This window comes from Stegostoma tigrinum, chromosome 9 (genome assembly GCF_030684315.1).
Source record: "Stegostoma tigrinum isolate sSteTig4 chromosome 9, sSteTig4.hap1, whole genome shotgun sequence".
Lineage (NCBI taxonomy): Eukaryota > Metazoa > Chordata > Chondrichthyes > Orectolobiformes > Stegostomatidae > Stegostoma > Stegostoma tigrinum.
The window spans coordinates 33,400,876-33,417,754 of record NC_081362.1 but is presented as its reverse complement, the minus strand read 5'-3'; the positions used below and the strand labels follow the sequence as shown (position 1 = coordinate 33,417,754).

Below are 16,879 nucleotides of genomic sequence, written 5' to 3'. Positions count from 1 at the left end.
GTGTCTTTTTGTAGCCAGCTGGTGTTCATTTACTCTCATTGTTAGATTCCTTCCTGTTTGTCCGATGTGGTGTTTCTTGCAGTCGCTGCAGGGGATTTTGTGGATGACATTATTATTGCTAGACCATAATTCCAGAGACCTGGGTCAGGTCCTGAGGACCCAGGTTCAAATCTTGCCGTGACAGATGGTGAAATTTGAATTTGATCGGAAAGACATCTGGAATTAAGAGCCTAATGATTATGAAGTTGCTGTTGATTGTTGGAAAAAAGTCTTTTTCACTTATGTCCTTTTAGGGAAGAAAACTGTCATCCTTACCTGGTGTGGCCAAGATGCGACTCTAGACTCCCATCAATGTGCTTTATTCTTAACTGTTCTCTGGGCAATTAGGGAATGAGTAATTTTTAAAAGGTATGCTAATTTAAGACACGAGAAATTTCTTCTATCAGGGCTGATGGTCTTTGGAACTCCTTGTCAGCGAGAGTTACTGGGGAAAGACTCCTTGTATTTAAGGCTGTGACTGACAGAAACACAAGTGGATATGTAGAATAGTAAAATGTGAGGCTGGATGAACACAGCAGGCCAAGCAGCATCTCAGGAGCACAAAAGCTGACGTTTCGGGCCTAGACCCTTCATCAGAGGGTCTAGGCCCGAAACGTCAGCTTTTGTGCTCCTGAGATGCTGCTTGGCCTGCTGTGTTCATCCAGCCTCACATTTTATTATCTTGGAATCTCCGGCATCTGCAGTTCCCATTATCTCTGGATATGTAGAATGTCAGATCAACCATGTTCCTATTGAATGCCAGAGCAGTTTTCAGAGGCTGAATGGCCTACTTCTCCTGTTCCGATTTCTTATGGTGTAAAAAATGCAATAAATTCTGGATTAGATGTAGCATGCAAGTATCAAGTGAGAATGTGATGGTGTGCAATGATGGCCTGGTTTGATGAAAGGAAGCACTGAGTACTGAATAATTCTGGGCATGTGTTGAGAAATGATTAAGGAAAAGAAGAATGGAGATTTACTGGTTTTGGAGAATATTTATTGCTCTGGAGAAATGGGATATCCTAATGGGCTCGAGGACAGAATTGAGTTGGTTGGAACTTTTCATTTTTTAAACAATGGGGTTAAAAATGGCCATTCTGCTATTGGCAGTGTTCAAAGACCACCAATCAATAAGAAACATAGAATATAAGAAACAATGGTAGCATGGGTATGTTTATTGAGTGACAGGAAACAGCATTGGTTTAAAATTTATTTTTCAGAAGGAAGCAGGTATAAAATGAGACTTGCCAAGGATTTGAACTACTCTTGTAAATGGTCAATGTTAGTGACCTACACCTTGGTGTGAGGGCCACAATTTCAGAAGACCCAAAGCATACGTGAAAGAAAACAACATCTTTAGGTAGAGATAGTAGGAACTGCCGATGCTGGAGAAGCTGAGATAATGAGGTGTAGAGCTGGTGAACACAGCAGGCCAGGTAGCATCAGAGGAGCAGGAAAGCTGACATTTCGGGTCTGGACCCTGTTTCCGAATCCTTTCTGAAATCCTTTCTGAAACAGGGTCTAGATCCGAAACGTCAGCTTTCCTGCTGTTCTGATGTTAGAACATAGAACATAGAACAGTACAGCACAGAACAGGCCCTTCAGCCCACAATGTTGTGCCGACCATTGATCCTCATGGATGCACCCTCAAATTTCTGTGACCATATGCATGTCCAGCAGTCTCTTAAATGACCCCAATGACCTTGCTTCCACAACTGCTGCTGGCAACGCATTCCATGCTCTCACAACTCTCTGCGTAAAGAACCTGCCTCTGACATCCCCTCTATACTTTCCACCAACCAGCTTAAAACTATGACCCCTCGTGCTAGCCATTTCTGCCCTGGGAAATAGTCTCTGGCTATCGACTCTATCTATGCCTCTCATTATCTTGTATACCTCAATTAGGTCCCCTCTCCTCCTCCTTTTCTCCAATGAAAAGAGACCGAGCTCAGTCAACCTCTCTTCATAAGATAAGCCCTCCAGTCCAGGCAGCATCCTGGTAAACCTCCTCTGAACCCTCTCCAAAGCATCCACATCTTTCCTATAATAGGGCGCCCAGAACTGGACGCAGTATTCCAAGTGCGGTCTAACCAAAGTTTTATAGAGCTGCAACAAGATCTCACGACTCTTAAACTCAATCCCCCTGTTAATGAAAGCCAAAACACCATATGCTTTCTTAACAACCCTGTCCACTTGGGTGGCCATTTTAAGGGATCTATGTATCTGCACACCAAGATCCCTCTGTTCCTCCACGCTGCCAAGAATCCTATCCTTAATCCTGTACTCAGTTTTCAAATTCGACCTTCCAAAATGCATCACCTCGCATTTATCCAGGTTGAACTCCATCTGCCACCTCTCAGCCCATCTCTGCATCCTGTCAATGTCCCGCTGCAGCCTACAACAGCCCTCTACACTGTCAACGACACCTCCGACCTTTGTGTCGTCTGCAAACTTGCTGACCCATCCTTCAATTCCCTCGTCCAAGTCATTAATAAAAATTACAAACAGTAGAGGCCCAAGGACAGAGCCCTGTGGAACCCCACTCACCACTGACTTCCAGGCAGAATATTTTCCTTCTACTACCACTCGCTGTCTTCTGTTGGCCAGCCAATTCTGTATCCAAGCAGCTAAGTTCCCCTGTATCCCATTCCTCCTGACCTTCTGAATGAGCCTTCCATGGGGAACCTTATCAAATGCCTTACTGAAGTCCATATACACCACATCCACAGCTTGACCCTCATCAACCTTACTAGTCACATCCTCAAAAAACTCGATAAGGTTTGTAAGGCATGACCTACCCCTCACAAAGCCGTGTTGACTGTATTTGATCAAGCCATGCTCTTCCAGATGGTCATAAATCTTATCCCTCAGAATCCTTTCTAACACCTTGCAGACGACAGACGTGAGACTTACCGGTCTATAATTGCCGGGGATTTCCCTATTTCCTTTCTTGAAGAGAGGAATTACATTTGCCTCTCTCCAGTCCTCAGGTACGACTCCAGTGGAGAGCGAGGATGCAAAGATCTTCGCAAGTGGCGAAGCAATTGCATTTCTCGCTTCCCAAAGCAGCCGAGGACAAATCTGATCCGGGCCTGGCGACTTGTCAATCTTAATGTTTGACAAAATTTTCAGCACATCAGCTTCCTCTATCTCTATCCATTCCAGCATGCACACCTGCTCTTCAAAGGTTTCATTCACTACACAGGTCGTTTCTTTCGTAAAGACAGAAGCAAAAAACTCATTTAGGGCTTCCCCTACCTCCTCAGGCTCCACACACAAGTTCCCTATGCTATCCCTGATCGGCCCTACTCTTTCTTTGACCATTCTCTTATTCCTCACGTAAGTGTAAAATGCCTTTGTGTTTTCCCGGATTCCTTCTGCCAAGCCTTTCTCGTGCCCCCTCCTGGCTCTCCTCAGACCATTTTTGAGCTCCTTCCTTGCCTGCATGTAATCCTCTCTAGCTGAACTTGACCCTAGCTTCCTCCACCTTATGTAAGCTACCTTCTTCCTTTTCACTAGAAGCTCCACCGCTCTCGTCATCCAAGGTTCCTTTATCTTACCCCGTCTTGCCTGTCTCAGAGGGACATATTTACTCATCACTCCCAACAACTGTTCCTTAAACCATCTCCACATGTCTATAGTTCCCTTACCATGGAACAACTGCTCCCAGTCCATGCTTCCTAACTCGTGTCTAATCGCATCATAGTTTCCTCTTCCCCAATTAAATATCCTCCCATTCTGCCTAATCCTCTCCTTCTCCATAGCTATGTAGAATGAGAGAGTGTTATGGTCACTATCACCAAAATGCTCTCCCACCACAAGATCTGATACCTGCCCCGGCTCGTTTCCGAGCACCAAGTCTAGAATGGCCTCTCCCCTCGTCGGCCTGTCAACGTACTGCGTTAGGAAACCCTCCTGAACACACCTTACAAAAACAGCTCCATTCAAATCTTCTGCTCGAAGGAGGTTCCAGTCAATATTAGGAAAGTTAAAGTCACCCATTACAACAACCCTACTGCGTCCACACTTTTCCAAAATCTGTCGACCTATGCTTTCTACAATCTCCCTGCTGCTATTGGGGGGCCTGTAGTAAACCCCTAACGAGGTGACTACTCCCTTGCTGTTCCTAATTTCCACCCATACATGTTGCCTGGCCTGCTGTGTTCATCCAGCTCTACACCTTGTTATCTCAACATCTTTAGCTGGTCTTGCTTTTTCGAAGGGTCCCGACCCAAAACATCAGCTTTCCTGTTCCTCTGCTGCCTAGCCTGCTGTGTTCCTCCAGCTCCACACTGTGTTATCTCTGACTCCAATATCTGCCGTTCTTGCTATCTTTAGGTAGTACATGTTTTGGTACCAGAATGCACTATCTAAGACTGTGGTGTTCGCAGTATTAATTTTAGCTTTTAAACTTGCGTTGAAAATTTGTCTGAAAAGGTAGTGTTATTAATTTATAATATTGAGTATAGGGAGAGGAAACTCCAACTTTTTATCAAGCTTTTGTAACAGTTAGACATAATTTAATTTTACAGCATGGAAAGAGGTCTTTTGGCCCATTGTGTCTGTACCAGTCATAATACTCATTTGCTGTAGTCCCATTTTCCACCAATTTGGCCCATAGCCTTGTATGCTTTTGCATTTCAGGTACTACTAAGTACTACTAGAATGCTTTGGGGGTTCCTGCTTCTGTCATGTTTTGAGCAGTATGTTCCAGGTACATCCCCCCCCCCCCCCCCCCCCCCCAACCAATCATTTAGGTGAAAACTTATTTACTTAATCCCCTCTAAACCTCTTGTCATATGCCCCGAGTTATTGGTCTCCTTGCTAAAAGAGAATCTTCTTCCTATATATACCACGCATGGTTTGGTACGTCTTAATAGGTTCCCCGCCCCGGCCTTCTCTGTGTAAGGCAAACAACCAAAAGCCTATCAACTGTCTCTTCATAGCTGAAATGCCCCTGCCCAGATGACATCCTGAGGAATCATCTTTGCACCCCTTCTAGTATAATCACATTCTTCATATAGTGAGATTTCAAGAACTGCACACAGTATCTCAGCAGTGACCTAAAGTAACATTTCATACAACTCAATCATAACCACCTAACTTTGAATTTATTATTGAATGCCAGTAATAAAAGCAGATGTGCCATGTGTCATCCTAACAAAGGAGCATTGGAACAAAGTAGGCTATTCACCCCCTCAAGATTGTTCCACCATTGGCTGACCTGTGGCCAAACATCTGTCCCATAATCCCTTAATAACTTGCTTAACAAGAAAATACACTGTCTCCAATGTAAAAGTAACAATTTATACAGTGTCCAGTGCTGCTTGTGGAAGAGAGTTCCAACATCTACCGCTCTTTGATGTGGTCGATCATCAAAGATCATCCTGAATGGTCTGGCCCTAGTTCTTATGCTATGTCCTCTAGCTCTAGAATCCCCAGACAATGGAAATTGTTTATCTTTACCTACCCTATCTTTTCTTGTATGTTGTTTTCAAGAGTCCTTGGATGTGTACACCAAGATCCATCTGGCCCTCATTACTTCCAAGGGTTCTACCATGTGTCCTGTATTGCTTTGCTTTGTTAGTTCTCCCAAAATGCATCTCCTCTAATTTTTCATGATTAAGTTCCATTTGACCACCCTGTCTATATTGCCCTGTGAGTTCAGGCTTTCTTCATCACTTTGTTTTTATATCATCTGTGACCTTGCTAACCATATGTCCTACATTCCTGTCCAGGTCACCAGTTTACACTTCAAGCAGCAAGGTGCCAGCACCCAACTGTGCAGTATGCAGCTGGTCTTGGGCATCCAGTCATCAAAGTAATCTTCGGCTATCATTGTCTGCTTCCTGCTACTAAACCAGTTTTGGATCCAGTTTGCTAAATTGTCCTGGATGCCTTGTGCTTAGCTTCGTAACCAGTCTCCCACATGAGAACTTATCGCTAGCCTTACAGGAATACTTGTAGACTACATCAACTCCTCTACCGTCATTATCCTTGGAAAATACGGTCAGATTTGATCGACATGATTTCTTCCTGACAAAATCTTCCTGAATAATTTTGATTAACAGTTGCCTGTTAAAGTTGAGATTAATTCTGTCGCTCATGCAATTCTTTTCCAACAGTTTCCATACTGCTTGTCTTTAGACTTACTGTCCTCTGTCATTATTTATCCATGCCACACTTTGTGAGCAGTGGTGCCTTGCAGGTGCCTGGCACTCCCCTGAAGCCAGAGAAGATTCAGAAGTTAATGTCAGAAATCCTGCAGTCTCCACGTTGCCTTCCACAGCACCCTAGGATTCATCTCGTCTGAATATTAGCCACTAAACTCCCTAATAACTGTTCCTTCTCATTGCTAATTTATTCAAATATACCTTTGTCCCTGGCACAGATGCGAGTGCTTGTTTAAAACCTCACCTGTATCTTGCACTTCCAAATTTCCACTTCAGTCATTAGACCTTAACAACACCCCTCACTGTTTTGTGCAGGGAGATCATGCCTCATTGACTTGAGTGGGTTTTTGAGTAGGCAACGAAGATGATGGAGGGAAGAAATGGTTGATGTTGACTACGTGGACTTGACTAAAGCTTTTGACAAGGTCCCTCATGGAAGATTGGTTTAAAAAAAAATGAACTCACATGGTATCAGGACTGAGCTGGCAAGATGGATGCAGAAATGGCTTAGTCATAGGAGACAGAGGGTAGCAGTGGAAGTGTGCTTTACAGAATGGAGGCTTGTGACTAGTGGTGTTCAACAGAGATCAATGCTGGAATCCCTGCTGTTCATGGTCCACATAAATAAATTGGAGGAAAACTTGGCTGGTCCAAACAGTAAGTTTGTGGACGATACAAAAGATTGGTGGAGTCACGGATAGTGACGAAAATTGTCAGAAGATACTGCTGGGTATAGATCAGTTAGTGGAATTGGCAGAAAAATGGCAGATGGAGATTAATTTGGAAAGATGTGCGGTGATGCGTTTATGAATGTCAAGTACGGGTGGATATTACATACTGACAGAATCCTTCGGAGTATTGATATGCAGAGAGATCCGGGTAGTATGCACGTCCACTGATCACTGAAGTGACGGTGTAGGTAGATCAGGTAGTATAAGAGCCCTTTGGCATGCTCCCCTTCATTGGAAGGGGTATTGAGTATTAGGATAGACAAGTTATGCTGCAGCTTTGTAGGACTTGATTTAGGCCACAGTTTGGAATATTACGCACAGTTCTGGTCACCACACCATAGAAGGATGTGAGAGAACGAGGTGTAGAGCTGTATGAACACAGCAGGCCAAGCAGCATCAGAGGAGCAGGAAAGCTGACGTTTCGGGCCTAGACCCTTCTTAAGAAATGGTTTGCTCTTTAAAATGGAGTAACCCATTTCTGAAGAAGGGTCTAGACCCGAAACATCAGCTTTTCTGTTCCTCTGCTGCTTGGCCTGCTGTGTTCATACAGCTCTACACCTTGTTATCTCAGATTCTCCAGCACCAGCAGCTCCTACTATCTCTGTGTAACAATTAGAAGGACGTGGCTGCTTTGGAGAAGGTACAAGAAAGATTTATCAGGCTATTGCCTGGTATGGGGGACTTTAGCTATGAAGAAAAGTTGGAAAGTCTGTGAGAGATAATGGGAACTGCAGATGCTGGAGATTCCAAGATAATAAAATGTGAGGCTGGATGAACACAGCAGGCCAAGCAGCATCTCAGGAGCACAAAAGCTGACGTTTCGGGCCTAGACCCTTCATCAGAGAGGGGGATGGGGGGAGGGAACTGGAATAAATAGGGAGAGAGGGGGAGGCGGACCGAAGATGGAGAGTAAAGAAGATAGGTGGAGAGAGTGTAGGTGGGGAGGTAGGGAGGGGATAGGTCAGTCCAGGGAAGACGGACAGGTCAAGGAGGTGGGATGAGGTTAGTAGGTAGCTGGGGGTGCGGCTTGGGGTGGGAGGAAAGGATGGGTGAGAGGAAGAACCGGTTAGGGAGGTAGAGACAGGTTGGACTGGTTTTGGGATGCAGTGGGTGGGGTGGGGGAAGAGCTGGGCTGGTTGTGTGGTGCAGTGGGGGGGAGGGGATGAACTGGGCTGGTTTAGGGATGCAGTAGGGGAAGGGGAGATTTTGAAACTGGTGAAGTCCACATTGATACCATGTGGCTGCAGGGTTCCCAGGCGGAATATGAGTTGCTGTTCCTGCAACCTTCGGGTGGCATCATTGTGGCAGTGCAGGAGGCCCATGATGGACATGTCATCAAGAGAATGGGAGGGGGAGTGGAAATGGTTTGCAACTGGGAGGTGCAGTTGTTTGTTGCGAACTGAGCGGAGGTGTTCTGCAAAGCGGTCCCCAAGCCTCCGCTTGGTTTCCCCAATGTAGAGGAAGCCGCACCGGGTACAGTGGATGCAGTATACCACATTGGCAGATGTGCAGGTGAACCTCTGCTTAATGTGGAATGTCATCTTGGGGCCTGGGATGGGGGTGAGGGAGGAGGTGTGGGGACAAGTGTAGCATTTCCTGCGGTTGCAGGGGAAGGTGCCGGGTGTGGTGGGGTTGGAGGGCAGTGTGGAGCGAACAAGGGAGTCACGGAGAGAGTGGTCTCTCCGGAAAGCAGACAGGGGTGGGGATGGAAAAATGTCTTGGGTGGTGGGGTCGGTTTGTAAATCGCGGAAGTGTCGGAGGATAATGCGTTGTATCCGGAGGTTGGTAGGGTGGTGTGTGAGAACAAGGGGGATCCTCTTGGGGCGGTTGTGGCGGGGGCGGGGTGTGAGGGATGTGTCGCGGGAAATGCGGGAGACGCGGTCAAGGGCGTTCTCGATCACCGTGGGGGGAAAGTTGCGGTCCTTAAAGAACTTGGACATCTGGGATGTGCGGGAGTGGAATGTCTTATCGTGGGAGCAGATGCGGCGGAGGCGGAGGAATTGGGAATAGGGGATGGAATTTTTGCAGGAGGGTGGGTGGGAGGAGGTGTATTCTAGGTAGCTGTGGGAGTCGGTGGGCTTGAAATGGACATCAGTTACAAGCTGGTTGCCTGAGATGGAGACTGAGAGGTCCAGGAAGGTGAGGGATGTGCTGGAGATGGCCCAGGTGAACTGAAGGTTGGGTGTGGGCCTCCTGCACTGCCACAATGATGCCACCCGAAGGTTGCAGGAAAAGCAACCCATATTCCGCCTGGGAACCCTGCAGCCATATGGTATCAATGTGGACTTCACCAGTTTCAAAATCTCCCCTTCCCCTACTGCATCCCTAAACCAGCCCAGTTCATCCCCTCCCCCCACTGCACCACACAACCAGCCCAGCTCTTCCCCCCCCCACCCACTGCATCCCAAAACCAGTCCAACCTGTCTCTGCCTTCCTAACCGGTTCTTCCTCTCACCCATCCCTTCCTCCCACCCCAAGCCGCACCCCCAGCTACCTACTAACCTCATCCCACCTCCTTGACCTGTCCGTCTTCCCTGGACTGACCTATCCCCTCCCTACCTCCCCACCTACACTCTCTCCACCTATCTTCTTTACTCTCCATCTTCGGTCCGCCTCCCCCTCTCTCCCTATTTATTCCAGTTCCCTCCCCCCATCCCCCTCTCTGATGAAGGGTCTAGGCCCGAAACGTCAGCTTTTGTGCTCCTGAGATGCTGCTTGGCCTGCTGTGTTCATCCAGCCTCACATTTTATTATCTTGGAAAGTCTGTGTTTGTTTTCACTGGAATGCAGGAGGTTGAGTGGCAACCTAATAGAAACTTATAAGATTATCAATGACATAGCGTGGAAAATAATGGGCTTTTTTCCAGAGGTGGAGGGGTCAATTACCAGCGGGCACAGGTTCAAGGTGGAAGGGGGAGGGAGTCTAAAAGAGACGTGCGGGACAGGTTTTTAACGAAGTGTGGTAAGCACCTGGTACGTGCTGCTAGAGGAGGTGGCGGAAGCAGACATGATAACAACATTCAAGAGGCACCTGGCTGAAAACTTGAATAGGGAGGGAACAGAGGGATACAGATCCTGTAAGTGAAGGCACTCTTAGTATGGAAGGGTGGGGAGAGAGTATTTTGGGGAATTGGAGAGGTAATGGGGAAGGAGATTAGTCTGAGTCTGGCACAGTTGGGAAATGGGGCAAATCAAAGTGTCAGGGCAGGCAGGACCAAAGCAGAGTTTGAGTTGGACTGATAAATTAACCTGCATTTATATTAATTCAAAAGGCCTATTGGGTAAGGCAGATGAATGCAGGGCATAGTTGGGAACATGGAATTTGGATATCAGTGATTACAGAGATGTGGCTCAGGGATGGACAGGATTGGCAGCTTAAATGTTCCACTGTATAGGAGAGGTTTACCAGGCTGTTGCCTGGTATTGGGGATTGTAGCTATGAAGAAAGGCTTGGTAAGACTGGGTTTGTTTTCACTGGAATGTAGGAGGTTGAGTGGCGACCTAAGAGAAGTTTATAAGATTGTGAATGACAGTGTGGAAAGTAAGGCTTTTTTTTCCTCCTGAGAGTGGAGGGGTCAATTACTAGAGGACACAGGTTCAAGGTTAGGCGGGTTGGGGTTGGAGTTGAAAAGAGATGTGTGAGGCAGTTTTTTTCGCAATAGTGGTGAGTGCCTGGAATATGCTGCCAGAGAATGTGGTGGAAGCAGTCACTATAACAACGTTCAGGGGGGTACTGGATGAAAACATGAGTAGGAAGGGAACAGAGGGATGCAAAAAGAAAGTGTGACCAGGAGAGGTGAGAATGCTGCATTTTTGATTGAGGATAACATTAGGACTGTACTTAAGGAGGATATCCCTCTGCCTCCAGGGAATTTATTTGGGTTGAACTGAAAACTGAGTAGGGCGAATATGGTAGGGGATTTTAACTTGCCAAACATAAACTGGGACTGTGGTAGTGTTAAGGATTTGGATGGAGGGGAATTTAAGTGTATGCAGATTCAGCATGTGGACATACCTATTCGAGAAGGTGCAAAACAAACTACTCTTGGGAAATAAGGCTGGGCAGGGCAGGTGACTGAGATATCAATGGGGGAACACTTCAGAGCCAGTGACCACCATCCTTTTAGTGTTAAAACAGAGATGAAAAAGGATGGACAGGATCTAAAAGTTTAAGTTCTAAATTGGAGGAAGGCTAACTTTGGTAGTAGGTAAGAACTCTCAAAAGTTGGTTGTGGGCAGATGTCTGCAGGTCAAGAGACATTGGAAAATGGGAAGCCTTCAAAAATGAGATAACAAGAGTCCAGAGACAGTATGTGCCTGTTGGGGTGAAGGACAAAGCTGTCAGTTGGCGGAATGCTAATGACTAGAGAAGTTGAGGGTTTGGTCTGTAAAAAGAAGTAATGAATGTTGGGTATAGAAAGAAGGGATCAAGTGAATCCCTTGAGTCCCAACAAGTCCACACCACCCCTTGGAGCATCCCACCCAGTCCTATTCCCCCTATAACCCCCACACCCCTGAACACTACAGGCAATTTAGCATGGCCGATCCACCTAGCCTGCACATCTTTGGACTGTGTGGGAGGATACCCACGCAGACATGGGGAGAATGCGCAAACTCCGCACAGACAGTTACCCGAGGCTATGTGTAGAACTGCAGGAAATGGGGGAGATAGTAAACCAGTATTTAGCATTAGTGTTTACTGTGGAGAAGCATTTGGAAGCTAGAGAACTTCAGGAAATAAATATGTACATTTTTCAAAAATGTTGCTGCTACAGAGGAGATGGCGCTGGATGTCTTAAAACACGTAAAAGTGGATAAATTCCCAGGAGCTGGTCAAGTGTACCCTAGAACTCTGTGGGAAGCTAAGGAAGTGATTGCTCGGCCCTTGCTGAGATATTTGTATTATTGATAGGCACAGATGAAGTGCTGAAAGATTGGAGGTCAGCTAACATGGTGCCACTATTTAAGACTGGTGTTAAGGAAAAGCCAGAGAACTGTAGACCTATGAGCCTGATATCAGTGATGAACAAGTTGATGGAGGGAATCCTGAGGTACAGGGTTTACATGTATTTGAAAAGGCAGGGACTGATCGGGCATTGTCAGTGTGGCTTTGTGTGTGGGAAGTTGTCTCTCAAACTTGATTTTTTTTCAGTTTTTGGAAGTAGTAACGAAGTGGATTGATGCAAGCAGAGTGATAGATGTAATCTGTTTGCACTTCAGTAAGGTGTTCAACAAGTTTCCTCATGATAGACTTGGAATACAGGGAGAAGTAGCCATTTTAATATAGAACTAGTTGACATAGAAGACAGGATATTAGTAGAAGGTTGCTTATCAGACCGGAGGCCTGTGACCAGTGGTGTGCCACAAGGATCGAGGTGGGGTCCACTGCTTTTTGTCATTTGTATAAATGAATTAGATGTGAGCATAAGAGGTACGATGTCATCGGTAAACTTATAACCAAAATTGAAGGTGTAGTGGACGGTGAAGGTTACCTCAGAGTACAATGGGACCTTGATCAGAGGGGCCAATCGGCCAAGGAGTGGCAGATGAAATTTAGTTTGGATAAATGTGAGGTGCTGCACCCTGATAGGGCAAATCAGGGCTGGATTTTATACACTTAATGGTAAGGTCCTGGGGAGAGTAGCTAGACAAAGAGATCTTGGAATGCAGGTTGATAGTTTATGAAAGTGGAGACGCGGGTAGATAGGGTAGTGAAAAAGCCATTTGGTATTCTTGCCTTTATTGGTCAACTCATTGAGTATTGGAGTTTGGAGGTCATGTGGTGGCTGTACAAGACACTCCGGCAATACTGTGTACAATTCTTGTCTCCCTGCTGTAGGAAGAATGTTGTGAAATGTGAGAAGGTTCAGGGAAGAATTGTAAGGATGTTGCTGGAGTCGGAGGGTTTGAGCTATAGGGAGAGGCTGAATAGGCTGGGGCTGAGAGGTGACCTTATTGAGGGTTTTAAAATCGTGATGGGCATCTATAGTGTAAGTAGGCAAGTCTTCTCCCCTGCATTGGGGGATCTAGAACTAGAGAGCATAGGTTTAAGGTGAGAGAGGAAAGATTTAAAAGGGACCTAAGGGGTAACTTTTCCACGTAGAGGATGGTGCATGTATAGAATGAGCTGCCAATGGAAGTAGTGGAGGCTGGTAAAAATTACAACATTTCTAAAGGCATCTGGATGGGTAAATAAATAAAGAAGGGTTTAGAGGGAAGGGGGCTAAATGCTGACAAATGGGATTAGATTAATTTAGGATATCTGGTTGGCATGGACAGGTTGGACTGAACGGTGTGTTTCCGTGCTGTACCCCTCTAGGACTTTTTGATGGTTGCGTCTGTCGTACCTTACTAGCAATGTGATTTTTTTTTTTTAAAAATTGTTATCCAGTCCTGAAAGGGGGGAATCTGCTGGCAAGACCAGCATTTATTGCCCACCCCTAAGTGCCCAGAGGGCAGGCTAGCGTCATACACATCGCTGTGGTTGTGGAGACACGTAGGCCAGACCTGGTAAGGATGGTGGTGTCCTGCCCTAAAAGACATATAGCGAACCAGATGTTAATTTCTGATTATTGGTAATGGGCTCATGATAATCATTAAACTCTTGATTCCTGATTTTTTTTTATTGAATTCAAATTCCACCATCTGCTATGGTGGATTTGAGCCAAGGTCTTCAGAGCATTACCTGGGTCTCCACAATAACAATCCAATAATCTCACTAGACCACTGCCTCCCCTTTTGTTTTTGGTGGTACCCTTTTTTCAAATTATACCCATGTGGCCTTGTTTCATAGAATCCCTACAGCGTGGAAGCAGGCCATTCAGCCAATCAAGTCCATACTCACCTTCCGAGGAGCCTCCCCTCACAGTAATAGTGAGACCATTAATTCATCTGGCTTAGTTGCGGTTCTCTATGCACTAAAATAATTGCCATCTTGCCTTAGCCATCCTCCATTGTGCCTTCATGTTCTTGAATATACTCTTCCTTCAAGTCTGACTTGGTATTTCCTGTATTAATGACTGTGTATCACCTTCTACTGTACCTCTGTTCTATATTCCACTCCCTTCCAAATTAGTTTAAATCTCCGCCAAAAGCAGTAGTTCAGATACAACCTATCAGGCTTGTACAGGATTGCATCTTTCCAGAAACTCTAGAAGCTGACCCAGCGTTCCAAGAACCTTCGGCCCTTCTCCCATGCCAGTTGTGCAGTCGTGTTTATTTGCCTGTTCCTACACACAGTAATATGTGGTACTGGGAGTAATCCAAAGATGGAAACCTGTTGAGATCCTGCTTTTCAGTCTACTTTCTGGCTGTCTCAGTTCTTGTTTCAGGGCCTCCTCCCTGTTTTCACCTATGTCTTTGATACCTGTGTACCAATCTGACTGTTCTTTTAGACTGCATTACAAACATTCAGTGACATTGTTAACTCTGGCCCTGGAGAGGCTGGGCTTTGGCTGCACTTCCCAAAGGATCTGTTACTGTTTCCAACACTGAAAAAAAACTCTCCTTGAGTGAGATGTACTTGATGCTATCCCAACTACCTGCCTGTCTTCCTTCTGGTGAATGAGTGAAGTTTTGAAGTTAGGAGATGTTTATCCAAATAGATCATTGGGATAACTATTGCTTAAATGCAACGGTGTGAATTTTTTCTGTGTAAACATTATGGTTGTACTTCTATTAAATTGTTTATTTTAGGTTGTATGCCAGAAGTGTCAACTAAGACAGTGGCATTGCAGTGTTTGCCTTAGGATTTTTAAAAGGCATTTGTAATGCATTGCATGTTAGGCTCTGGATAAAGGGTAGAGCATGTGGAATTGAGGCAAGGAGCAATATGTATAACAAGCTACCTTAAAAAAACAAGGGTTGCAACATAATGATGAGAAGTGAGGTCCCAATGGAGTAGTGCTGGGACCACCAATTGTATTTGCACTTGTGTATCGGTGCTTACAATTTTAAAATTTCCTGACAGCATCAAATCAGGAAGTATAAGGATATAGACAGCGGCTAGTTGCAAAAAACTATTAATTTGTCAAATACATGTAAAATGGGTAAGTTGATTTTGATATGGATAATTTGAGTGCATTTTTGTCAGAAGAATATGGAGGCCTTGTAAAATATTTTCAGAAGGAGTCCATGTGAAGGGAAGTGATCTAGGGATACAGATATAAAAATCAAACACCGCTGCTGGCTTAAGAAAAAAGTTGCACAGCAGTAGGGTGCATCCCATTTAAGTGAAATTGGTAAAAAGACATATTGAACTTGATTAGAATCCTTTTTTAGAGGAGAATCATTATGCTGATCCCTTGAATGAAGGAGTTGACATATCAAGAACAGCTAATCAGGTTAGGCTTTTTATTTTAGTTTATTACAATTTAGAAGACTGAAGAGTGATCTTACTGAAGCATACAAGATTTTGAGGGGTTTGACAAGTTAGTTGTTTAAGATGTTTCCATTTATGGGTGAACCTTGAGCTCTGGGACATGGTTACAGAATTGAGGGATACTCAAAACTGAAATGCAAAGAAATTTCTTCTCCCACAAGGTAGCGAATGTTTGGAATTCCCTACCCTTGAAATTTATGGAGGCTAGATCACTGAAAATATTTCAAGAGCAAATAGATTCTTGAAATATTGAGGGAGTTGAGGGCAACAGTGAGTTCTCAAGAAAGAGGCTTTGAGGCCCGTAGCAAATCGTCAATGATCTTGATGAAAGGTAAGGCAGACTTGCAGGGCTAAATAAACTCCAGTTGCTTGTATTTCTTGCATTCTAACTTCGGTAATATGTGATGATTTCAGACTAATTTTTAGAATTTTGTGACTATTAGTTGATAATTATCTTAAGTAACTTTTTCTTTTCAGATACCAGAATGACTAATGAAGAACCTCTCCCAAAGAAGGTAAGCACAACAAAAAATACATAAACTATACCCGAACCTTGTGGTAGCAAAAATTGATGATGTATTTTTCCCTCTTAATAGGTTCGCTTAAGTGAATCAGATTTCAAAACCCTGTCCAGAGATGAGTTGTGTTCCAGGTATTGCTTTGCTAAAATAAAATTTTACATGGGTGGTAACTTTTGAACGTGCATAAGAAATTGTTATGACTTTTATTCATGACGTGATTAGATGGAATTTTTTATGAAGTACCAGGTTTAGGTTAACTCCCTCTCCTTCCTGGACACCTCTGTCTCCATCTCTGGTAACCGCCTCGAAACTATCATCTATTTCAAGCCCACTGACCCAACAGCTATCTAGACTGACACCACCTCTCGCCTTGCAAGAATGCAACCCCTGACTCCCAAATCCTCTGCCGTGTCTGCTCCCAAAATGGACTCTTCCACTCCCGAGCATCCCAGATGTCATCTTATTTTAAGGCCTGCAACAACCCCCTCCCCATGATCAAAAATGCCCTCAACCGCATCTCTTGCAATTCTCACACTTCTGCCCTCACACCCCCTCCCCTCAACAAACATAAAGACGGAAACCCCCTTGTCCTTGCATCACTCCATCAACCTCTGCACCTGGCTTATCATTCTCTGCCACTTGCGCCACCTACATTCCGACCCCACAACCTAAGAAATATTCCCCTCACCACCCCATCTCCCTTTCAAAGGGATTGCTCTCTCTATGACACCATCATCTGCTCCACATTCTCCACCTAACTGGTCACACTTGCACCTTTCCCTGCAACTGTAGGAAGTGCTACACCTGCCTGTACACTACCACCGCGCCCCCACCCACCCCCAACCACCACCACCTCCATTCAAGGCCCAAAACAAACTTTTCATGTCAGACAGGAGTTGACCTGTACCTCTGTCAACTTGGTCTGCTGTATCAGCTGCTCCTGTTGTGGCCTCCTCTACGTCGTTGAGACCGTTTTGTAGAGCATCTTTGCTGTGCACGTGACAAATGACAATACTTTGTGGTCACCAACCGTTTT

At 45.2% G+C, this 16,879-nt stretch overlaps 1 protein-coding gene across 8 annotated transcripts in view; it reads left to right on the top strand.

Moving 5' to 3' along the window:
* The window catches only part of wtap (WT1 associated protein), an 83,534-nt gene that overhangs the window by 7,042 nt on the left and 59,613 nt on the right, over positions 1-16,879 (top strand). For 4 of the 8 annotated variants that reach the window (XM_048536807.2, XM_048536808.2, XM_048536809.1 and 1 more), the window contains exons 2-3: positions 15,800-15,837; positions 15,919-15,974. In XM_048536807.2, coding sequence (XP_048392764.1) covers positions 15,800-15,837; positions 15,919-15,974 — 94 coding nt within the window. The remainder of the gene's footprint in view (positions 1-15,799; positions 15,838-15,918; positions 15,975-16,879) is intronic. The other 4 variants (XM_048536813.2, XM_048536811.2, XM_048536812.2 and 1 more) reach the window with 1 other exon arrangement.